A 26490-nucleotide genomic window follows, 5' to 3' on the forward strand; every position below is an offset into this window, starting at 1 on the left:
AGCTAAAAACTGTATTTTTGTTTCTTTTTCATGGTTGTATATTTGTGTTCTCCAAAGCTTGAGAGAAAAGATCATTTAGTAATTGATTTATAATTTCTAGAAAACTATTTCCATTTAAATGAAAGCTTATAATCATTAAAAAACATTACTTTTCCTTTTTTTTTGTACCAGAGTCGAGTGTGCCCATTTCTTATAGATCCTTCTTCCCAAGCTACAGAGTGGTTAAAAACACATTTGAAAGACTCATGTTTAGAAGTTATCAATCAGCAGGTATGTATTATTTATAATTTACATACCAATTAGGAATGACCTCTTATAGTGAAAAGATCTTGGAGTCTATAATCAGAAAACATAAATTCAACACTGGGTCCTATTGTATGGGACCTGGGGCGAGAGATAAAACTCTTAGCTTCAGTTTTCTAATTTGTAAAAAATAGATAAGAATATTTATTTGATTCTGGGTATTGATCTAAGCCCTGGGAATTTAATAGTGAGTTCCTTCCCTTATGAAGATGACAGTCTAGTAGGATAGAGAAACAATTAAAGAAGCTTTGCACTAAGTTATGACTAATGACACAAGTATAAGCTGCTGTAGAAGTAGGAGCTTTTAAGTTAGCTTGGAGAATCAGAAAAGCCTTCTAGCCTTTTAGCATATTTACAGTTTCTCTGAATGCCTCTCATAATTTCCAATTTCTTTAACTCATTGACAGACATCTTTAATGTATCCCAAGATTTGATAATTGTTCAGTGAAATGTAATCATAGTCTTTTTGGTAGTGACTTCTCAGTTTCATGTTTACCTTGCAGAGGAAATTATTTTTGGTTAGGTTATTATTTTTTTAAAGGAAGACCTAATATATGATTAATTTTCATAGATAATTTTCAGGTGTTTCAAAAATTACCTCTAAAAGTTATTTTACTTGTAAAATGGGGTTATCTACCTTATTTTTTGTGTGATAAGAATAATTATAAATTAAATAATATATAAAATACTTTAATAATCATTTATGGTTTGCATATATGCAAATCATTTATGGTTTGCAATATTATATATAACTATATATGCAAATCATTTATGGTTTGCAACATTATGTATGACTACATATAAGTATACTGTATATCTCTATAGTTATATACATTATAAGTACTATATATCTATGGTTATAGTTATATACATATATCACTATACTATATATCTTATATACATATAAGTATATAAATATACTATATATATCTATAGTTACAGTTATATACATATAAGTACTGTATATATAGTCATAGTTATAGACATATAAGTAACTATATAGTTACTTTTATATATATGTACACACACACATATATATATACACACACATACCACACATACACACACAGACACACGCCTGGGGTGATGTTTAAAACTACTCCTTCCCTATCTAGAAAGCCTTAAAATTCTTGATTATTGAATTTTGCCTAAAGGTTCTTTTCAGAATTATCAGACCTATCCACCAAGAAAATGTTACTAGAATTCATCATCTTGCCTTTTTTCCCCCATTCAATGTGTGATTCTGAACATAAGCAGAGTAGGGTTCTTATTAATACATGGGTGAGTAATTTATTACTTATAGAATTTGAAATTGTGTTTCTATAACATTTTGAAATTACTGTAGAAAATCGAAGAAAGGCTTTTGTATTTTGGGGGAAATAGAGAGTTACTATTCAGTGGTTACAGTCATGCAAGATGGAAAAGTTCTAGAGATCTGTTTTGCAACATTGTGCTCACAGTTAACAATTCTGTACTATACACCTAAATACTGGTAAAGAGGTTAGATCTCAGGTTATGTGCATTTCTTTTTTAACCACAATTTTTAAAAATGTTAAAGTTCTTATTTTTCTTATTTGTGTATTTAAATTGTGAAATTTTTTTGATAATTTATTCAACTAAAATAATTACCAAATACTTATGAGTAGAAAAACAATGATGAATAATTTGAATTATTAACATGAATATTAAATTTTTAAATATTCATATTATTTGTGTTAATATTTTCATTCATAATCTTTAAGGATGTTTGTAAATATTAAAGTAATTAAATAATTAATATGTATTCTTTTTTATTCAATTAGGATAGTAACTTTATCACAGCTCTTGAATTAGCAGTACGTTTTGGGAAAACCCTTATTATACAAGAGATGGATGGTGTAGAACCTGTTCTGTATCCATTATTGAGACGAGATCTGGTTGCTCAAGGTAAATAATTGACACTTTCCAGAGTGTAAATATTTTTTAAATTTCCAAAGTAAGTAATTAAACCAGGTGCAAGCTTTCAAGAGTCCTCTTCCAGTGGAGTCACACATGATGGGCTTACTTCCTTCAGCAATATGTGTAAAGTTGTGACAATATGTGTAAAACGTTGTTTATCAGGGAAGCTCAGTAGAGACCTAGCACCCATAGTTTACTGGGGGTTGATTACGTAAGCACACTCTCCCTAGCACATTACAAAATTCTAGACTCCCTGAAGGAAAGCAGGTGTAGCATAAACTATATTGTTTGTACAAACAGTTTAGGCACAGTGAGCCACTTTTTTGAGTTCTGAGGATGGTGAGAACTCTCCCAAAATCTAAGTTCCCAGGTGCTGGTTATGGGCCAACTTTACAAGCAGCCCTTCCTAAAGAGTCTCAGATTGCTATGTTAATTCTTTTCTGCATAGGAACCTAGCCCAGTCTTGGATGATTAGAAAGCTATGCCTTGAAACTTAAAGAGCATATCATGCAAAGTGTATACACATACATATGTAGACATGTACATATACGTACGTGAATGTATGCCACATACGTTGCTAGCACAGCAAACTTTAAATAGAAAATTGATGTTATTGGGGCAAGGCAGAGAAATAGCAAAGCATGCACTATTCTTTGATAATCTGTTGTCCCTCACATAGATATGTTTGGCCTAGTACTGGTTGATATGTTATGAGAACTCAAGTAGTGGGGCCTTTGTAACATTATCCTCTTAATATATTTTATAGGCATAAAGGGCAGGGAATATCTAAGCTACTATATAACAACAGAAGCTTGTAATCAAGAAAGTGACCTTGCTAGAATGGAGTTGTCTTCCAGAGCTCTGTTTCTGGTCGTTCTTTTGGGGGTAACTCAGATCTGCTGAGCTAGTTTCTTGCTATGGCATCTTAAGGAGGAGGAAATGAACCTTTAGGGCCATCTCAATTTGACATTCTTCATTCTATACTGTGGTCCTGAAGGACTCATTAAATATAAATCTTCATGGGTTCTGGTTAGTGTTAGGTTTTAATGGTATATGTGGCATTGTCTGAGTGTAGAGTGTTGACTAGATCCCCTGAAAAAAGTGATAAATTTTATATCATGATTGGTTCACATTTTGAACTGCTCTAGGTAGTTATGCAAGGCTGTTAGGTCAATTTGTTTATGTCAGAATTAGGAAAACAGAGTTAACCATTGACCCTATCTTACTTTTTCCATCTTCTCCCCAGGGTTGGATGTATTCATGTCACACTAGTCTGTTATCCCCTTTGTGTATATTCCAGATATTGTCCTTTTCAAGAGTGATAAGTTCCTCATGAGTTGCCATTTTTTCGTCATACATTAACTCTGGGGACAGAGGATGGTAGTCCTAGAATCACATAAAACAAAGTTTGTGCCAAGTTTGTTTACATCCCAGTGTCCTTAATCTAAGATATACAAATTACTTTTCTACTTACTGTGTTTAAAGCAGACGTAAATATAGGAATAGAATGTACTTCTCTCCTACAAATTTATGCTCTTCAAAAATCTTATTTATTGATCTTAGAAGAGCAAGGTATACTTCTTCAAATTCTCTTTTTTTTTCTCTCTCTCTCTCTTTTTTTTTTTTTTACTTTGTTTCCTGTGTGCTTAGGAGCTCAGCCAAGGCAGAAGGAAGATGTGGCAGTTTGCAGATGGTAAATAGTTGAAGACAATTGGACCAGCTAACTGTATAGAAGTTGTTGAGGGAGAGGCTAGTGTAGTTGGCTAATAGTTTTACATTTTACGAACCACAGACATCAAAAGTATCTTCTATTAAGCATTCTAATCCTTTATGGTTTTTTTATTTCCATGTTGAGTTTGAGTATGGAACCAGGAATTATACTAGAGATGACAGCTAAACATTTGTGGTTGGTTCTTTTAGTCCAGATGCCTCCTTTTAGGCATGGTTCCTACAGAGACAGGCATACGTATATGCAACATAAAGGTTAAATTTGTGATTAATTGTTGTCTCTGTTTTCAAAAGGTATATCTCCCTATGGATGTGTCTTTCATAGTCCAGTTGCTTCTGGGTGACCCAATGGCACGAAGACTGGTAGATCAGTGTTCTTCTATTAGAAGCAGTTTTGTCTCCCAGAGAATATTTGGCAATGTCAGGAGACATTTTTGGTTGTCACAGCTGGAGTGGAGGGCCACTATGCTAGAGACATCTTAAAATGGACAGGACAACTACCTACAACAAATAATTTCTCAGAACAAATTGTTAATACTGCTAAGGTTGAGAGACCTTAAGCTAGTTCACTAGTTCCAACCCATGAGTTTCTGGACAGGTATATTTTAGTTGGTCTCAGAGTGGCATATTTTCTAGCCAGGAACACTACTTGAAGTGAGCTCATTGTCCAGAATATCTAGTGCTATAGATTGCCAGAAATTGTACCTGTGGTTAGTTGATGGGTATAGCATTGCATTGGATTTGCTCATCTGTAAGATTATTTGTAGATATCTGTAATTCGGTGTACCTGAAGAATATAGGGACCGAAGACAAGGATTGATTTACAGTTGCCTCAATTACTTCCAAAGCTGCCTCTTGCAAGGGCTGTGATTTAAACCTAGCCATGTTTGTTGACAAGATATAGGGGCTATGGTAAAATTTCCAGGTATGGAACATGCTGCTTTTTATAGGCCAAGAGGGTATTCAGATGTTGGTTATCTTTCTTTCTTTGTATTTAGTGGCTGTAAAGCAAGCAGTTGGTCTATAATGGGCTGTGGGATATCTCCTTGTGAAATGTTTATTTCCTTCTTTGGGTGCCAGAGTTTTAGATTTGCCTTTAATTAAGTCCCATTCATCTTGAGTTGTGCCCGAGTGGTATGCAATACAATGTGAAAAGTTTTCCCACTGGAGACCATTATCAAAATTTTATCTACATAATGGAATGGAATTTGGACCTATATGGAGATTCTCATGGTACTTGAATTCATCTAACTCAGTTGATAATATGTTTCTGAAGTGATTGGACCTATAAAGGTATCCTGCATAAAATAGCTGAACTGATTTTGGTCTTCTTTCCAAAAGAATATAAAAAAGAAATAATTAATAATAATTAGCAATATCCCAGTCTGCATACTAAGTATGAGTTATGACAGCAGTTTTTATATTCATTGTTATGTCAGGTACTATGGAATCTATGGTGGCCACTGCCTGGTTTAAATTTGAATGGTCATAGTAAACCTTCAGCAGCATTAGTTTCCAAAATTCAGACAGATAAAATTGTGGAGCACCCCTGCCTGGTGTAAAAATATAGATTCCTTTTCACTTTCTGTCATAATACATTTCTTTCAGCTGTAAATATTGATAGGATTTGGGTATACCTTATAGGTTGATCTTGCCTGAATCTTTATCTGATTGTTATAGAAGTAACCAAAGATATCACAGTGAGTGCATCTAAATATATCCATGTATCCAAGCACCCCAAATGTTCATTCTGTTGTACACGTTGACTGAAAAAAACAAACAAAAAAACAAAATATCCAAGCCTTATGTTGGTTCAGAAAACAATAGCCATGTAAATTGGCACTTTCCCTGGAAAGGACCCAGAGACCAACTCTTGTACCTGTGCCCAATCGTGCTGTCTTTAGTTATCTAAAGTACAACACAGATTCTGTGTTCAGAGGAAAAAAGTAGTCAAAATTAACTGCATCACAGGTTAATTCCAATGTAAATTAAGAATTCATACAGTTAAGACTGTGTTGGACTCTATAGTTCTACATTTGATATTTTCTATGAGTAAGAGATGAGACAACACTGAAGAGTCTTTTTTAGACAATAAAATATTTATTTTAAAATATTTTCAAAAATGTTTTATCAAAGTAGTACATGCATGGGTTATAAAGTCAAATGATACAGAAGTGCAACAGCATTCTGTTCCTCCCCTCCCATGACTAGTTCTACTCACCAAAGAAAAACATTTTTTATTTTAACTTTTTATTTAAAAATAAACATGCATAAAGAAAAGAATACCTAAATTTATAGCTAATGAATTTTTACAAATTGAATACACCTGTATAAACACCCAGATCAAGACATAAGAGCTTTATTAGCACTCCAGAAGCCCACTTACTTACTACACCTCTTCTCCACAAGGATAACCACATTCTTAACTTACAACAGCATAGAGAAGTTTTGCTTCTTTTTGTACTTTGAGTAAATGAGAAAGAAAAAAAGCAGCGCCTGACTACTCTAGACTGAGATCTGGCCAGATTCTAATAGCTTGGACTTTGTGTACTCCTGTTGAACATAAATCATTTCATAAAACACCAACATCAGAGAGGTCACTCTGACTGCAGTCATGTTTGAGCACAAAAAACAGGAACACTTTCCGTAACACAAAAATAACCAAACATTCTCTTCTCCCAGTTAATATGAGTGACTCCTGCTTCTTTACCAATGATAGTTTAGTCCCACTCCGTTTCTCTTATATATACATAAAAATTAAGATACCAAACCATTGTTTGCTCTTTCTGATCACACCCAATTCCCAGGAAAAGTACATTTTTCTTGAATTATTTATAAATCGCCTAACACAAGCCAAAATCCTCTAACAAGCCTCTATTAAGTCCTTTTTACTGACATAATGCACAATTTCCCATGATGTTCTATCTTTCATTGTAAAGAGCTGGTAAACGTGAGCTATGGCTCTTTAAACACTGGGATTATTTTGTTTTGTTTGTATTGTGTTTTTTGTGTGTCTGTCAGCTTTGGTTAAGTCGTATTTTTTTAGGCGATTGTTTTATCTAAATTATCACATAGTATATATTTTAAATAATATTCTCATATTTTCAATGTCTGTTGGCTTTGTAATGATGTTTCATTTTTCCTGATATTGATAATTTTTATTATCCTTTTCATTGATTAGTCTTGATAGGGATTTATCAATATTACTAATCTTTTCAAAATACCAACTTTCAATTTTAAAAATTTTACTTTTAGATTCACATGGGGACATATGCAGGTTTGTTTAACAAGCGTATATTGCATGATGCTGTGTTTGGACTTCTATTGATCACGTCACCCAGATAGTGGACATAGTATCCAAGAAGAAGTTTTTTAGTCTGTGATCCCCCCTCACTTTTGGAATCCCACTATCTAATGTTACCATATTTCCCAAGTCTGTGCGTAGCCAACCAACTTTTAATGTTGATTTTCTGAACTGTATTTTAAAATTGATGTTGCTCTTTGTTATTTCATTCCTATCACTTTCTCCAAATTTTATTTGGTCTTTTCTAGATTTTTGAAATGGAAAATCAAAATATTGATAGTCTTTTCTTTTTTCTAATATATGCATTTATGTCTATCAATTTTCCTTTAAGCCCTTCTTCAGCTTCCTACCCAAGTTTCAGTTTCTTTTTTCAACTTATAAATTCCTTAGCATTTTGTTGTTTAATTTTCAGGTGGTTGGAGATTTTCTAGTTACATATTTGTTATTGATATGTAGCTTATCTCCATTTAGTCATAGAACTTATTGTAAAGTATTTTAATTTTTTGAATTCCATTGAGCCTTCTTTCTGATCTGGCATTTGGTTATTTTTTATAAATGTTCTATGGAACTTGAAAATTTTATGAATTTTGCTCTTGCTTGGTTTAATTTTCTGTACAGGTTAATTAATAGTGTCAAGTTTGTTAATTGTGATGTTCAAATCTATGCCCTAATTTATTTTTTTCTTTGCTTTATCATGTATTGAGATAAATATCCTAAAGTTTCTGTGATTTTGAATTTGTCTTTTAGTTCTGTCAGTTCTTGTTTTAAATATTTTGAAAGCTATGTTATTAGATGCATACATTTTTGGAAATGTGACATCTTTCTATTCAGTTGTCTTATTTATCATTATGAAATGTTCTTCTTTATCTCTATAAATGTTTCAAGCTTTAAAGTCTGATATTAGAGTGGTTACACTAACTTTTTGGACTAGTATTTACATGGTATATACTTTTCCATTCTTTAACTTTCAACTTTTTTGTTGGGTTTTTAAAAAAATATTTTATTGTGCATATTTAAGATTTACAGCATTATATTATGGGATTCATATAGATCATAAAATGCTTTTCTGTCGTAAAGCAAATTAACATATCTATCAATTTACACAGCTAGCCCCCTTTTTGTGTGTCAAGAGCAGCTAAACTCTACTCCTTTAGCACAACATCCCAAATGCAATAGTTTTGTTACCTACAGTCCTCACGTTGTACATTGGATTTCTAGACTTAATCATCCTACATATCTGCTATTTTGTATTCTTTGACTACATCTCCCATCCCCTCCTTCATTCCCCTGCTACCTGCCCCTGGTAAATACCGTTTTATTCTCTGTCTCTATATATTTGAGATCAAGCAGTAATTTTCTGTGTCTGGCCTACTTTACTTTGTATAATGTTTTCCAGGTTTATACATGTTATGGCAAATGGCAGGATCTACTTTTTTATAACCGAACATTATTCCATTGTGTGCATGTGGGTGTTTGTGTATACACATCATGTTTTCTTTTCTTTTCCTTTCTTTTTTTTAGAACATGGTCTGACTCTGTTGCCCAGGCTTGAGTACAGTGGTGTGATCATAGTTCACTCTAACCTCAAACTCCTGGGCTCAAATAATCCTCTGGCCTCAGCCTCCTGAGTATGTTGGACTATAGGCACATACCATCATGCCCAGCTAATTAAAAAAATTTTTTTTTTGCAAAGACGAGGTCTCAGTATGTTTCCCAGATGGATCTTGAACTTCTGGTCTCAAGTGGTACGTCCGTCTCAACCTCCCAAAATGATGCGATTACAGGCATGAGCAACCATGCCTGACCCACATTTTCTTTATCTGATCTGTTGATGGACATTCAGGTTGTTTCCATGTCTTGGCTGTTGTGAATAATGCTGTGAAGAAATGAGAGTGCAGATATCTTTATGAGGTGTTGACTTATTTTCTTTGGGCATATACCCAGAAAAAAGATTGCTGGGTCATATGGTAGTTCTGTTTTTAATTTCTTTAGGAACCTTCCTACCATTTTTCGTAATGGCTGCCCTGGTCTTCGTTCCCACCAACAATTCCCTGTTCTCCATATCTTCATCAACATTTGTTATCTCTTGTCTTTTTGATAATACCCATCCTAACAGGTGTGAGTTGATATCTAATAGTGGTTTTGATTTGCATTTCCTCATGATAAGTGATGTTGAGCATCGTTTCATATAGCTGTTGGCCATATTTGTATCTTCTTTGGAGAAATGTCTATTCAGGTCCTTTGCCCGCTTTTTAATCAGGTTATTCGTCTTTCTGCTATTGAATTGTATGAGTTTTTTCTTTATACATTTTGGATATTAACCCCTTATCTGATATATGGTTTATAAATAACTCTTTCCAAGTTTGTAGGTTGTTCTTTCATTTTGTTGATAATGTGTAGTTTTCACTTACTCATGTGATAATCTGTTTTTTTAACCATCATTCTGTTTTCAAATACTGTATCTTAAATACTAGTGCAATAAACACTTTTAAAATGATGAATTTAGAAGTAAAGAAAAAATATAATTGAGGATTTCTGTTTTTGTCATCTATAATCAGCCATTTCAGAGCAATTTGGAATATGAAACATATTAATGTTAAAACCATACTGAATGCGAATAGATATTCCTTGGGTGCTTCAGTATCCCAGGATCTTCTTAGTGAATATTATTTATCATTGCTTGCACAAGTGCTGATAAATAGAACATTCTGCTAATAGTATCTCAGGTAACCCAACTTTTGCTGTCTTAGACTCTGTCGAAAAGCCTATATTTAGAAGTACTTAAAAATTATATTTTCAAATATTGTATAGTGAAATACAGAAGATTCAGACCAACCAATTGTGTGTTTTTTTTTAAATAGGACCACGTTATGTGGTACAAATAGGTGACAAAATTATTGACTACAATGAAGAATTCCGCCTCTTTTTGTCAACAAGAAACCCAAATCCTTTTATTCCACCGGATGCAGCTTCCATTGTTACTGAGGTTAACTTTACTACAACAAGAAGTGGATTACGAGGGCAGGTATACATAGATAATAATAATTTACCTTGGAATCTTTTCGAGCTTTATATACCTATTAGACATTGTGAGTGAGAAGCTATTTTGTTAGACTAATTAGTATTTACATTTATGATTTTGAAAATAATACTTGTATGTTGGAGTGAAGCATTCTGGCTTATTTCATTTACCATATGTATTAGACCTGTACATTTGATGCTAATGTCAAATTGCTGCTCCTTTTAATATAACTCTAATTTTAAAGTTTATTTCTGTTATATGTGGTAGAATTTGAGAGATTGATGGATCATAGTGATTAAGATCATCTGCATTATATTTTTGGTTTGAAAACTGAAATTTAATTGTGAAAAGTGTAGCTAATTGACTTGTTCAGCTAGTTAAGAGTCTTTGATTCCTGAGCCAGCATTTTTTTTTAACCATTAGAACACATGGCATCTTTGAAGTCAATTTATCTTCATATGGCTCATTACAGTTTAGAATTATTACATAAATTTCAAAATGATTTTTCATGTCCATACTCACATGTTTCCTAACTCATTTTTTCCCCTTTAAAGATATAATGCCAGTTGACTTTTGGAGTATCATCCTATTTTTTACTCATCTAACAATAGTAGATTTTTTTCATCTTTTGATTTATATGATAGCATACATATTTGCTGCAATTTTTACTTGATTGTAATTTTTAAAATTGTCCTTTCAAAATATTTCTTTGTATACCATATGACTCATCAAGTATATTTTAATGAACAATATCTTTTGATTGACTTGATGATACTTCTTTTAAATAAAACAATGTGACAATCACTCAAAACTTGGCAGAATTAATTGACAGAATTGCTCCTGCTATGTAAAAGATCTCCACAGTAGTTGCAAAAAAGGAGCTATGTAGGTCTTACTTAGCAAGAACTAAATGAAGATGCTTATACAGCAGATTTTGAATTACATATTTTATACCAATGTCTTTCTCTATTTTAGTATTCAGAGTTAACAATTTGACATAGCATTTTTCAACAGCTTCACAGATAACAGCTTTAACAAATACAATGTACATACCATACAACTTGCTGATTTAAAATGTATAATTCAATGGTTTTTTTAGTGGAATTGCTGGGTCTTATGGTTACTTTATATTTGGCAATTTGAGAAACAAATCTTTCCAAAGTGGCTGCACTATTTACTTTCCCACCAGAAATATAGGAGGGTTCTGCTTTTTTCCATATCCTTGCCAACTCTGGTTGTTATGTATCTTTTTAATTGTAGTCATTCTAGTGGGAGTGAAGTGGTATCTTATTGTGGTTTTGATGACATAGTATTTTATCTTTTTATTTGTTTATTTTATTTTATTTTTTTGAGACGGAGTCTGGCACTGTTGCCCAGGCTGGAGTGCAATGGCGCGATCTCAGCTCACTGTAACTTCTGCCTCCTAGGTTTAAGCTATTCTCCTGCCTCAGCCTCCCGAGTAGCTGGGATTACAGGCGCCCACCACCACGCCCGGCTAATTTTTTGTATTTTTAGTAGAGATGGACTTTCACTATGTTAGCCAGGCTGGTCTCAAACTCCTTACCTCGTGATCCACCCACCTCGGCCTCCCAAAGTGCTGGGATTACAGGCGTGAGCTACCGTGCCTGGCCCTTTTTATTTGTTAATGTGAATACTTACTATTAAAAAAATAGTAATCTCATAATTTAGTATATTTAATTTAAAACTAAATATTACACATTGATATGTTAAGTAATGCACTTTCTTACAGCTTTTCTACAGTAGTTAATATTTTACTGATCAGCTTAACTGTTTTGTCTCTTTTTCATCAGATGTAATTGTTGAAGGTGTCTTATGTTAAATTAGAAAGAATGAAATGAGATAACATAGTATCATATTTGTAATAGTCTGTCAAACACAAGGCCTGTTTGCAGGAAGTTTTTGTTTTGTTGTAAGCCTTATTGCTAGAATTACCTTGTCTTTTTGTTTTCCCAAGCTTTTAGCTTTAACCATTCAGCATGAGAAACCTGATTTAGAAGAACAGAAAACAAAACTATTACAACAGGAAGAAGATAAGAAAATACAGCTAGCCAAGCTCGAAGAATCTCTTCTAGAGGTAAAAGTCTAGCTATTTAGGTTACTTTTTTCGTATTACTTTTTTTTTAATGAATACAAATAACAGTGTTTAGAAAATTAATAGTATCTTCAGATTTTTTTTTCCAAAGACATATTAGTGTATATCTTACAGTCAAAATTCTAACAAAAAGGGGAGCTATCTTTTGGAATACAAGATCTTAATGAGCAATGTTTAAGACAAGCAATTTTTAACTAATTTGTATTGTTTCATTATTTAATTATATGCTCATAATTTCAAGAAGCATTAAAAGCAAGAAATTATAACAATCTGTAACTTTAAGTAGTTTTTATTTTTTATTAAATCGACAAAATTAATACCTTGCTATGTTTGATAATGATATAGTTTCATAAAATAATTTATTAATTCATTTGATATAAGAAGGCTATAATAAAAACAGAATAAAACTTTAAGAGGGCTATAAAATGTTGAAATTCTTCTAAAATAACATAAGTTGCCATAAATATGGGTTTGCTTTAATTGGTTATTTTTATATGTATAATAATATTCATATTGTTAACTTTCCCTACAGACACTTGCCACATCTCAAGGCAATATTTTGGAAAATAAGGATTTGATTGAGTCTTTGAATCAGACAAAAGCAAGCAGTGCACTTATTCAAGAGTCACTTAAAGAATCTTACAAACTCCAAATTTCCCTTGATCAAGTAATTATTTCCTTCTTTGTAATTTCATATTATGTTTTCTTGAACATTTAGGTTAATATGATAGAAAATGTAGAATCAGGTCCTCAGGGGAAAGATGATGTAAAAAAAAAAAAGCTATTCAAAAACATCAGAACGTTGGGTTTGATTCTAGTTATTGTAGAGAGGGAATTCAGATGTTGGCACATTGAGGATAAGGAGTGTTTGTCAATATACCCTGCTGCCTTCTACTGGTTTCTGGCATAATGTTATCTAAGGTAGAGCTGCAGTTTTGTACTGAAATTGGAAATGAGTATATTGAAAATGAGTATTAGAGAATATCTTTGCCGTTCTTAGAACTTTTCTTAAGTTAAGGCAAGTTAAATATACTAATTAAAAGGGTTATAAGCTCTAAGTTACAGTTATTGGCTCTTTTCATGCTTATAATGAACAGTGCTGGGTACTTTATTATCCTAATATGGACACCTGTTAGAGTCGTCTTCTCTACCTCTAGTTCCATCAGTGTTCTTATTGTCACCAATCCTATACTCATAGTTCAAACTTTTCTTCACATCAGAGATAGCCTAGTAGTGCTGTGCTGTCTTGCGTTACCTTAACTGATTCTCTTTTGAAATGTAAAATTGGATCATCTATTCTCTGATCACAAATATTTACCATTTCATCTTACCCACTTTCCCCTAATACTAGTGCTGTTGATCCTCATTAAGACCAATCTGTGAACCACTTCTAGCTCTGTCAACTGAGAGGTAGAAAGGTGTTTAAAATATATTGCTATAGTCTGAATATTTGTGTGTCCTCATCACCCCCAAAATTCATATGTGGAAATGTAATCCCCAGTGTAATAGTATTAAGAGGTGGAGGTTTTAGAAGGTGACTAGGTCATGAGGGTGGAGCTCTCATGAGTGGGATTAGTAACCTTATAAAAGAAGGCCAAGGGAGTTTGTTAGCCCCTTCCAGCATGGGAGAACACAGCAAGAAGCAGTTCTTTCTGTGAACCAGGAAACAAGCTCTCACGAGATACCAAATCTGTTGGCACCTTGATCTTGGACTTCCCAGCTTCCAGAACTGGGCGAAATAAATTTCTGTTATATAAAAGCAGAATGAGTTTAGTGTATTTTGTTATAGGTAGCCTTAATAGACTAAGACATATATTCTTTGCAGTTTTATAAAAATGAGGAAGAAAAACTAGATTTTGCTATCTTTTTTAGTTAGAAACCATGATTCATCATCTTCATTTGTTTTATGTGCATAGAAAAAGTAAGGTTTTTTTATTACTTGGGTAGATATGTGTATTGTAGTCTTTAGGTGGCAGTAAAGCACTAATTCTAAGGTGTTTCCACCCTATCCCCTACTGATCTCTTGATCCATAGGAACGGGATGCCTATCTCCCCCTGGCTGAGAGTGCCAGCAAGATGTACTTCATTATTTCTGATTTGTCCAAAATTAATAACATGTACCGTTTTAGTTTGGCTGCTTTTCTCCGACTTTTCCAACGAGCTCTACAAAACAAACAGGTAAGCTGTTGGATACCCTGTACCTGAGATTGAATTACAGGGATTACTTTACTAGGGATAGTACTTAATTTATAATAAAAATTATTAAGCAAACTTTCATAGAATTATGTTCCAAAAGACCACATGTAACACTTTTAAGCTATATAAAGAAACTACTTAATTTCTTTTTATATTGTTAACAAGGTGTCCCAATGTGACAATCTTTTTAATGAAAACAGTTTATGTTCTGAGTATAAATTAATAAGTAATATATAATCATTAAAAAAACCCAGTGATTCTGAAAGGTATAAAAATGAGAATTATCCCCATAATATCATTACCTGGGGAAAACAACATTTAACATTTTATTATATATCCTTGTTGTTTAAGGCGGTAACTTTCCAGATAATGGAGGTACAAGTGTCCACTGCCTTATCAAGCATGTATTCTAATGGAGGGAAGTATGTATTAAAGGATAACAAATTGTTTTAACTAAAAGATACAATACTGTGCTTTAAAAAGTGTATTAGTGTATTATGGACAGCTTTCCTACCAGTGAATATAAACTTAATGTTTTTAAGAGATGGTGAGGCTATACCATACTTTGTTTAACCACCTCCCATATATGCGCATTGTTCTAATTATTTCTGTTGAGTATCGTATTAATCCGAAACTTGGCCAATTAAAACTATTTTCTTATGCTTATTGATTCTATTGGAAATTTAGTCAGGACTCAGCAGGGATGACTTTGTTTGTTTCACAATGTCTAGGACCTCAGCTGGGAGGACTTGAGAGTTGAGGGGCTAAGGCAGGTGCTTCACTTGCCCGTCTGGTGCTGTGGGTGGGAGGACTTGACGACAGGACTGCCAACTGCAGCACCTCTGCAGGAGGCTTGGCTTTTTCACAGCACTGAGTAGATGGATGGACTTCTTATTTTTTAGCTCAAGGCACTAAGTATGTGTTTCAGTGAATAAGGCTGAAACTGAATAGCCTTTTAAAACGCAGCCTTAGGTCTGTGTCATTTCTGCTGTATTGTACTGGCTGAAGCAGTCACAAATCTATGTAGAGTACAAAACTTTCTTTCTGCTGTTTAAAAAATCTACTGGATCTTGTAGATACAATACTGTGTCTTATGATAGAGTGACTTTTAGGAAATCCAAGTCTCAATTTCATATGTGATCTTTGTTAACATATAGTGAAATGAATACAAGTATTTGCTATCTAAAGTAATGATTAGTTGTCTTGGTTAGAACATGCTACTACAAGGCTAGAAGCCTAGGATTAATGCATCTGAGTTCCAGTTCATAATGTTTTCTTTATACCAATTTCACACATTTCTTTGCTGATCCTGGATGTATTTTTCTAAGCATTAAAATTGTTTTACTAGGTTTTTTTCTTGGTATTAATTTATAAATCACAAGGAAGCAAGCAAATTTAGTCTAATTGTTATACCAGAATTGATCTTCCTAAGACATGTATTCTCCAAATGCTCTGAGATGTAAAACTTACATCACACTAAGGGAAAAGGACAGGTTGACAACCTTCCCTTCCTCCATTTCTATGCCAAACAATTTTTCTTTAATCAAAGGAAATAGACACTAATAACATGTTTTTCAATTATTACAATCTTGCAAAATGGAATTATTATATCAGATCAAAAACTAAAATTTTATGTGAGTTTTTACAGCATCAATTTCAAAGTTATTGTTCATCCTTATTCATCCTGCAGCACATGATTTAAGATCATTGAGGTTCCCATATTGAGAATGAGAAAATTCTTTATAAGGTATTCTTGTCATATTGTTTTGGGGCTGGATTGATAATTATAATATAAATAATTAAAATGGCCTTAACCTAGATTGATGTAGATAGTATTTTAATGCCAATAGGAGACTGATATGATAAAATTCAACTTATATTGTATTATTGGGAATTGATTGTAATTTTCATTTGTTGAAAGCTTTAACTCTATACATTAAAGAAAGATGCGTCATTTTTTAATATTATATTAGTATACAAGTTTAATGCACTTGTTTAGTCCCTTGAATTTGGTGGTTAAAGATACTTGTTTCAGAATCAGCTTTGAATCTGGAGGAACAATTTATAGGCGTACTTTTTAAATGTTTATAAATTTCCTAATGAATTTCCAATTATAATCTACAGGATTCTGAAAATACAGAACAGAGAATCCAGTCACTTATCAGCTCATTACAACATATGGTATATGAATATATATGTCGTTGTCTATTTAAGGTAAGAAGCATCATATTTTTCAAATATAAAATGCTACTTGTTCTGTGATTTAACGTAATATTTATAGTTATAGTATAACTCTTTCCCTACTGGAAAGGTATTAAAAATGGTATTTCTGGTATTTTTCCAGAACATTTAACTGGAATGCCTTATAGCATTCTTGGTTGTAGTGGGGAAAAAAGTGACAAGTGAAGAAGGGACAGCAAACACTGGGTTAGCTGACTTAGTTCTAAATATTCCAGTGGTCACCGAAAGAGATAATGACAGTGGATTATGTATCTCATTATATAGCTAGACTTTCTCATCCTCAGCAACTGATGTTTTGGGCTACATAATTCTTTGTGTGTGGGATGTTGTTCTGTGCATTTTAGGATGTTTAGCAGCATCTCTGCCTTCCAGCATTCCTTCCCATCAATTGTGAGAATAAAAAATGTCTGCGGACATTGTCCAATGTCTCTGGGGTTGAGGAACAAAATTATTTTGCATTGTTAGCATTAGGAAGTAAACTAGTGTTTGATCCTGAGTTATGAAAGAAATTTTTTACAGAAGTCTTCATATTACATGTGTTCCAGAAGAGAACACACATCGGACAATATTTTAGAAATTTTAGATATTAGAAAATGCAGAGGCCTTTTTGTACTTAGAATTTTTTTTTTTTTTTTGGAGACAGAGTCTCTCTCTGTTGCCCAGGCTGGAGTGCAGTGGCGAAGTCTTGGCTCACTGCAAGCTCTGCCTCCTGGGTTCAAGTCATTCTCCCGCTTCAGCCTCCCAAGTAACTGGGACTACTGGCATGCACCACCATGCCTGGCTAACTTTTGTATTTTTAGTAGAGAGAGGGATTCACCATGTTGACCAGGGTGTCTCGAACTCCTGGCCTCATGTGATCTGCCCTCCTCAGCCTCCCAAAGTGCTGGGATTACAGATATGAGCCTCCATGCCCGGCCAGAATTTTTTTTTTTTTTTAAATAGCAATCTATGGGTATAGCTTAAGACATAATGTAGAAGAATAGCTTTGTAAAGGCAATTAATTGAGAGAAATAGAATTATTATGGTTCAATTATATAGGCTTCTTAGAAAGTGTTGAAAAATATACAGTTAATATATTTTTAGAATAGGATAGTAATTTTTGTGATTTTGTTGAGGATCTTTATTTGAGATACGGAATAAATCCTTCAGAAGCTCTCTGGGCAGGGCATCTCTGAAAGAAAGGCAACACCCCCAGTCAGGGGCTTATAGATAAAACTCCCATCTCCCTGAGACAGAGCAGCTGGGGGAAGGGGCAGCTGTGGGCGCAGCATCAGCAGACTTAAACATTCCCGCCTGCTGGCTCTGAAGAGAGCATTGGATCTCCAACACAGAGCTTGAGCTCTGCTAAGGGACAGATTGCCTTCTCAAGTGGGTCCCTGACCCCTGTGCCTCCTGAGGACTGGGAGACACCTCCCAGCAGGGGTCGACAGACATCTCATACAGGAGCACTCCAGCTGGCATCTGGTGCGTGCTCCTCTAGGACGAAGCTTCCAGAGGAAAGAACAGGCAGCAATCTTTGCTGTTCTGCAGACTCTGCTGGTGATACCCAGGCAAACAGGGTCAGGAGTGGACCTCCTGCAAAGTCCAGCAGACCTGCAGCAGAGGGGCCTGACTGTTAGAAGGAAAACTAACAAACAGAAAGGAATAGCATCAACATCAACAAAAAGGACATCTATACAAAAACCCCATCCGAAGGTCACCAAGATCAAAGACCAAAGGTAGATAAATCCACGAAGATGAGGAAAAACCAGCGCAAAAAGACTGAAAATTCCAAAAACCAGAATGCCTCTTTTTCTCCAAAGGATCACAACTCCTTGCCAGCAAGGGAACAAAACTGGGCGGAGAATGAGTTTGATGAATTGACAGAAGTAGGCTTCAGAAGGTGGGTGATAACAGACTCCTCCAAGCTAAAGGAGCATGTTCCAACCCAATGCAAGGAAGCTAAGAACCTTGAAAAAAGGTTAGAGGAATTGCTGACTAGAATAACCAGTTTAGAGAAGAACATAAATGACCTGATGGAGCTGAAAAACACAGCACAAGAACTTCGTGAAGTATACACAAGTATCAATAGCTGAATTGATTAAGCAGAAGAAAGGATATCAGAGATTGAAGATCAACTTAATGAAATAAAGCATGAAGACAAGATTAGAGAAAAAAGAATGAAAAGGAACAAACAAAGCCTCCAAGAATTATGGGACTATGTGAAAAGACTAAATCTGCATTTGATTGGTGTACCTGAAAGTGACGGGGAGAATGGAACCAAGTTAGAAAACAGTCTTCAGGATATTATCCAGGAGAACTTCCCCAGCCTGGCAAGACAGGTTAACATTCAAATTCAGGAAGTACAGAGAACACCACAAAGATATTCCTTGAGAAGAGCAACCCCAAGACACATAATCATCAGATTCACCAAGGTTGAAATGAAGGAAAAAATGTTAAGGGCAGCCAGAGAGAAAAGTTGGGTTACTCACAAAGGGAAGCCCATCAGACTAACAGGGGATCTCTCTGCAGAAACCCTACAAGCCAGAAGAGAGTAGGGGCCAATATTCAACATTTCTAAAAAGAATTTTCAACCCAGAATTTCATATCTCACCAAACTAAGCTTCATAAGTGAAGGAGAAATAAAATCCTTTACAGACAAGCAAATGCTGAGAAATTTTGTCACCACCAGGCCTGCCTTACAAGAGCTCCTGAAGGAAGCACTAAATACGGAAAGGAAAAATCAGTACCAGCCACTGCAAAAACATACCAAATTGTAAAGACCATCAACACTATGAAGAAACGCATCAACTAACAGTCAAAATAACCAGCATCATAATGACAGGATCAAATTCACACATAACAATATTAACCTTAAATGTAAATGGAGTAAATGCTCCAATTAAAAGACACAGACTGGCAAATAGGATAGAGTCAACACCCATCGGTGTGCTGCATTCAGGAGACCCATCTCACATGCAGAGATACACATAGGCCCAAAATAAAGGGATGGAGGAATATTTACCAAGCAAATGGAAAGCAAAAAAAAAAAAAAAAAAAAAAAAGCAGGGGTTGCAATCCTAGTCTCTGATAAAACAGACTTTAAATGAACAAAGATCAAAAAAGACAAGGGCATTGCATATGGTAAAGGGATCAATGCAACGAGAAGAGCTAACTATGCTAAATATATATGCACCCAGTACAGGAGCACCCAGATTCATAAAGCAAGTTCTTAGAGACCTACAAAGAGACTTAGACTCCCATACAGTAATAATGAGAGAGTTTAACACCCCACTGTCAATATTAGACAGATTAATGAGACAGAAAATTAACAAGGATATTCAGGAGTCGAACTCAGCTCTGGACCAAGCGGACCTAACTCCACCCCATCTACAGAATTCTCCACTCCAAATCAACAGAATATACATTTTTCTCAGCACCACATCGCACTTACTCTAAAACTGACCACATAATTGGAAGTAAAACACTCCTCAGCAAATGGAAAAGAACGGAAATCATAACAAATAGTCTCTCATAACACAGTGCAATCAAATCAGAACTAAGGATTAAGAAACTCACTCAAAACTGCACAACTACATGGAAACTGAACAACCTGCTTCTGAATGACTAGTGGGTAAATAACAAAATTAAGGCAGAAATAGATAAGTTATTTGAAACCAACGAGAACAAAGATACAATGTACCAGAATCTCTGGAACACAGCTAGAGCAGTGTTTAGAGGGAAAGTTATAGCACTAAATGCCAACAGGAGAAAGTAGGAAAGATCTAAAATCAACCCCGTAACATCACAATTAAAAGAACTAGAGAAGCAAGAGCAAACACATTCAAAAGCTAGCAGAAGACAAGAAACAGCTATCAGAGCAGAACTGAAGGAGATAGAGACACGAAAAACTCTTAAAAAAATCAATGAATCCAGGAGCTAGTTTTATGAAAAGATAACAAAGTAGACCGCTAGCAAGACTAATAAAGAAGAAAAGAGAGAAGAATCAAATAGACACAATAAAAAATGATAAAGGGGATATCACCACCGATCCCACAGAAATACAAACTACCATCAGAGAATACTGTAAACACCTCTACGCAAATAAACTAGAAAATCTAGAAGAAATGGATAAATTCCTGGACACATACACCCTCCCAAGACTAAACCAGGAAGAAGTCGAATCCCTGAATAGACCAATAACAAGTTCTGAAATTGAGGCAGTAATTAATAGCTTACCAATCAAAAAAAGCCCAGGGTCAGATGGATTCACAGCCAAATTCTACCAGAGGTACAAAGAGGAGTTGGTACCATTCCTTCTGAAACTATTCCATGCAATAGAAAAAGAGGGACCCCTACCTAACTCATTTTATGAGACCAGGATCATCGTGATACCACAACCTGGCAGAAACACAACACAAAAAGAAAATTTCAGGCCAATATCGCTGATGAACATTGATTAGAAAATCCTCAATAAAATATTGGCAAACCGAATCCAGCAGCACATCAAAAAGCTTATCCACCACAATCAAGTTGGCTTCATCCCTGGTTCAACATATGCAAATCAATAAATATAATCCATGACATGAACAGAACCAATGACAAAAACCACATGATTATCTCAATAGATGCAGAAAAGACCTCCAATAAAATTCAACACACCTTCATGCTGAAAACTTCATAAACTAGGTATTGATGGAACGTATCTCAAAATAATAAGAGCTATTTATGACAGACCCACAGCCAATGTCATACCGAATGTGAATCAATATCAGTATCATACTGAATGGGCAAAAGCTGGAAGCATTCCCTTTGAAAACCAGCACATGATAAGGATGCCCTCTCTCACAACTCCTATTCAACATAGTACTGGAAGTTCTGGCCAGGGCAAAGAGGCAAGAGAAAGAAATAAAGGGTATTCAGATAGGAAGAGAGAAAGTCAAATTGTCTCTGTTTGGAGATGACATGATTGTATATTTAGAAAACCCCATCGTCTCAGCCCAAAAGCTCCTTAAGCTAATAAGCAACTTCAGCAAAGTCTCAGGATACAAAAAAAGGATGAATTCATGTCCTTTGCAGGGACGTGGATGAAGCTGGAAACCATCATTCTCAGCAAACTAACACAGGAACAGAAAACCAAACACCACATGTTCTCACACGTAGGTAGGAGTTGAACAATGAGAACACATGGACGCAGAGAGGGGAACATCACACACTGGAGCCTGTTGGGGGGTGGGGTAAAAAGTGAGTGAGAACATTAGGACAAACACCTAATGCAGGTAGGGCTTAAAACCTAGATGATGGGTTGATCGGTGCAGCAAACCACCACGGCACATGTATAACTATGTAATAAACCTGCACGTTCAGCACAAGTATCCCAGAACTTAAGTAAAATTTTAAAAAAACAGAAAAGAAAGATAGTCTTCAAGCTCTCAGATTCTTTCCTCCACTTCATCTATTCTGCCCTTAATAATTTAGATTCCTTATAAAATTCTTGTAGTTAAGTTTTTCAGCTGTATCAGATCAGTTATATTCTTCTCTATACTGACTAGGTTGTCTGTCAGTCCCTGCATTGTTTTATCATGATTTTTAGCTTTCTTGGATTGCCTTTCAATGTATTCCTGTAGCTCAATGATCTTTATTTTGAATTCTATTATCTTCTTTATCCATATTATGAATTCTATTTCTGTCATTTCAGCCATCTCAATGTGGTTGCTTGCTGGAAAGGTGATGAAGTTGTTTGGAGGAAAGAAGGCACTCTGGCCTTTTGAGCTTTCAGGTTTCTTGGGCTGGTTCTTTCTCACCTTTTTGGGCCTACCTATCTTCAGTCTTTGAGGTTGCTCACCTTTCGATGGTTTTTTTGTTTTTCCTTTTATTCTGTTTAATGACATTGAATGTTTGATTGAGGTTTAAGGTGGATTTAGTTAGCTGCTTTTGTTTCTGGAAGATTTTAGTGGGCCAGCGCTCATCTCCCATTTCCTGGACTGTGTGCCCTAACTCTGGGGGACTCGTATTGGGCCCCAACTTTGATCTCTGGCTCCTTGGGGTTAGGAATCCACTGTGGTTGGGAATCCACACGTAGGGCAGTCGGGTGGGTGGGGTGGGAGGGGCAAGGCGCTCTGTGACCGCTGGTCACTACACTGCGATAGGTGGTGTTACCTAAAGTGTTTCATAGTGCGGTTACAGTGGGATTCATCCCTGTTTGCATGTGCCAGCAGCAGTGGTAGCAGCAGCTGTGTCAGGGTACTAAATGGTCCCAGAGTGCCTACCTTTCTGCTTGCATTAACCAAGGTGGGGGAGGCAGCACAGCTGCGGGGAGGGCATGTGGGGCCCCTGCTGATGACTGTGTGCATGATCACACTGCAGGTGGTGTTGGCTCGAGGGCAGGGCCCCTGTGGGTGCAGGTGGGTGCCTTCTCTGTGCCCCTGCAAGCAGGAGTGGTCACTCAGGTCTGGGGAGCATCTTCTCTTCTCTGCACTTAGTTCCATTCCAGTGGCAGTCTTAGCACAAAAGTCAGCCACTAGCGGGGGTGGGGCCAGCTGGTTCTCTGCCTGCCAAGGCTCTTTTTGCAATGGTGGTGGGTGGTGGGAGGTTGGGCAGACTGCACTTTCACATGCTGGTATGGCAAGGAAAGCAAAAGCTGGCTATGCATACATGCACCGCAAAGATGTGTAGAGTTGCTGTGGATCGTAGGGGAGCTGGAGTGTGGGGAGGGAGCGCATGGGCTGGTGCATAGCTGTGGAGACAGCTCTGCTGGAGTTTCTGCCAGTCAGGCACAGTCTGCCAATGCAGGTCCCCTGGGCACCTGAGGCTGCCCTGCAAGCAGGCGTGGCCAGATTGGGGTTTCCGGAGATGCCAGCAGACCAAGGGGTGCTCAGGTTAAAACAGCTAGTCTAATGGGCAAGACTGCCCTGCAGAGTTCAGGACAAACAGTTCCCTTAGAGCTGAAGTCTCCAATGGGAGCAAGTTGAGCCGGGAATGGCCATCCCTGGCCAGCTCTGCTGCACATACTCCGGTACCAAACCCCCTGGGCTCCACATCAGCTGGCTTGCTGCCCCTACCACTTCTCTAAGCCCCTCTCCCTGCCAACTCAAGTGTCTGTGGTGGTCGAGGGGTCTTTTCCTGCCTGAGTTCCAGAGGCCTGTGGCGAGAAAAGGTTGCATCTTGCCAGTTCAACTCAGTCCCTGGAGCCACTGAGGGCCAGGAACAAGTCCAGGTGTACAGTAGCTCTGGGTGGGGTTCCCAGCTTTCTCCTCCTTCAACCGAGCTTCTGTGTCTTCCCTGTATCACTCTTGGTGCTTTCCCTCTGAAGATCTGTTAGGGCCCGCCAATCTTCTTGGCCCCTCAGTGGGAGCTGTTCCACCTGGTTGCATCTAGTAGGTCATCTTGCCTTCCACGCTGTATATTTTCCTTGTAAAGATTTTGCACTTGACTATAATCCAAACCTCACTTTTTAAGCCTCAATTTTACCTTGTGTAAAATGAGAAATTATAAGCAAATGATCTCAAAGCCATTTTGTTACTAAAATGTTATGATCCTAATTATGAAGATAACCTTCATAGTGATAGTTTCATTAGTTACAGATATCCTGTTTTGTCTAACATTGTATAATGTATTATCTCATGCAATACTTAAAACTTTTTCATTATACAAACAAAACTTTAAAATATTTTTAGAGTTTCAAGCTTAATGGAACTATATAGAAAGGAAACCTTAAAAATCCATTTAACTATTTCCATCCCTTATTCCTTCATCAGAGTAAACCAGTTCAAGGTTTGATTTGTTCCTTATCATCCATTTCCTATCTCTTTATATTCATAAGTACAAATATATAGATATAGTTTTTAAATTTTTCTTGCTATATATTTTGTTCCGTAGTTTCTCTCTTCTTTTTGTAGTAAGGCCTGAAGATCTTTCCATGAGTATAAACATGTTAACTTCATTATTTTTAGTGACTGTGTGGCATTTTATAATATGACCATGTACTACTTTATCTACTACTCTCAGTGAATATTACATTGTTTATACATTTTTTGTTCTTATACATGACTATAGTGAATATCCTATATGGTACACTTATTTTTATGTATAGTATAAGTATTTCTATTCAGTAAATTTCTGTAAGTATAATTGCTGGTCCAAGGATTGCTTTATAAATCTTATTGAATATTAGCAGATTGCTTTCTGAAAAGCTTTTTACCAGTTAATATCTCTATCCACATAATAAAGGTATATCTTTATCTCCTTTGTTGCACCTTATCAACCCAGGATGTTATCAGTCCTTTAAATTTTTACCAAGCTCTGGTTTATAAATGTTATCTTATTGTTTTTAAAGTTGTTTATTTCTACCTTCCTCCCTTACCTTGTCATATTCATCTGTTTTCTTGATATTTTAAATAAGCTTTTGCTTTATATAGAACAAGTCTATTTTGCTGTAATTATTATCTTCTATTTTTTAATCATTGGATTTACTTAATTTATATTTCTAGGTTGTTAGATTTGTATGAGTAGTTTTTTTAAATGTAGTTTTAATCTGTTTTATTTTCTAGGCAATATATTAAGCCTACGAAGTTTCATTATTGGTCAGTCTTGTAATAATGTGTTTAATGGTTTTTAAATTTTTATTTCTAAGACCTTTACACTGAAATGGGCTGTGATTTATGAAAATGTTATGGAGCTACAGTTATTTTAAGCTGCCCCAAATCTTTTTTGAAAGTGGATATGTTATAAATAAATATTATTCTTAAAAATTGTTTATGGCAAAAGAGAATATAAACTTCCTTCTTGTTCATTTCAAATATTGGTAGCTTTTCTTATTAGGAGTTAGTTGCTTGTTTCTAAGCTATGTGTCTTATCTCAGTTTATATATTCTCATTTTATCGTTAGTAATACAGTATATTCACTGATGAAATTTGAACCCCTGTGTCATATTTTATAATGTAATTTGGAAAGGATAAAATGATTTGATATATTAGTGGACTATAGTGACTGCAGTGAGATTATTTCTTTGAAGTTACTTTAACTTTTAAAAATGCATATATTAGGCAAAAGGCAGCATTTTGTTCACTAGGACAGATGTTGAGAGGCTTAAGCTTATTAATATTTTAGTTAGTACTCAACTGGGATTTTTCATTGCTTACTTTGAATAATACTTTTCTATTGTGAACATGTGAAAATCATTTTTAAAAAGCTATTTTTAAGACATGTTTTAATTGATGATGGAATATCTGTTTTGGAAAATTCATATTTCTGTTTGAGTAATATTAAATTCAACATTCCATAGAGTTTCAGTGATTAATAAAAATTCAGAAAGCACATTAATCATATAGCAATGAGATACATTTCTCAAATTTATCACTATAACCTTACTTAGGATGGAACCAATTTTATATTTAATGAAAGCTTTTAGGGTTTTTAGCAGTCAGCATAACATTAAACTACCTGCTAGGTTTCTCTCATGCTGAATTTGCTCTTGTGTTGGTGACAGCAGTATGGCAACAGTAGACTCTTGAAATAGAGAGAGACTAGGATTATTAATATTCACATCACATTGAACTGAAAGCAAGTTGACCTGGAACAGAAACATGATTGACTTATTTTGTAGCAGGAAATTTAGACGGTTAATAAACTAAAACACATAAAGAAAGCTGTCTAGCCCTTTCAGTT

General features: G+C 35.3%; 1 protein-coding gene across 4 annotated transcripts in view; it reads left to right on the forward strand.

Moving 5' to 3' along the window:
* Positions 1–26490, forward strand: part of DYNC2H1 (dynein cytoplasmic 2 heavy chain 1) — a 374133-nt gene that overhangs the window by 134581 nt on the left and 213062 nt on the right. For all 4 annotated transcript variants that reach the window (XM_063784470.1, XM_063784471.1, XM_063784472.1 and 1 more), the window contains 7 exons: positions 172–270; positions 2106–2229; positions 10135–10298; positions 12271–12390; positions 12941–13075; positions 14443–14586; positions 16729–16818. In XM_063784470.1, coding sequence (XP_063640540.1) covers positions 172–270; positions 2106–2229; positions 10135–10298; positions 12271–12390; positions 12941–13075; positions 14443–14586; positions 16729–16818 — 876 coding nt within the window. The remainder of the gene's footprint in view (positions 1–171; positions 271–2105; positions 2230–10134; positions 10299–12270; positions 12391–12940; positions 13076–14442; positions 14587–16728; positions 16819–26490) is intronic.

Source organism: Pan troglodytes, chromosome 9 (assembly GCF_028858775.2).
Source record: "Pan troglodytes isolate AG18354 chromosome 9, NHGRI_mPanTro3-v2.0_pri, whole genome shotgun sequence".
NCBI lineage: Eukaryota > Metazoa > Chordata > Mammalia > Primates > Hominidae > Pan > Pan troglodytes.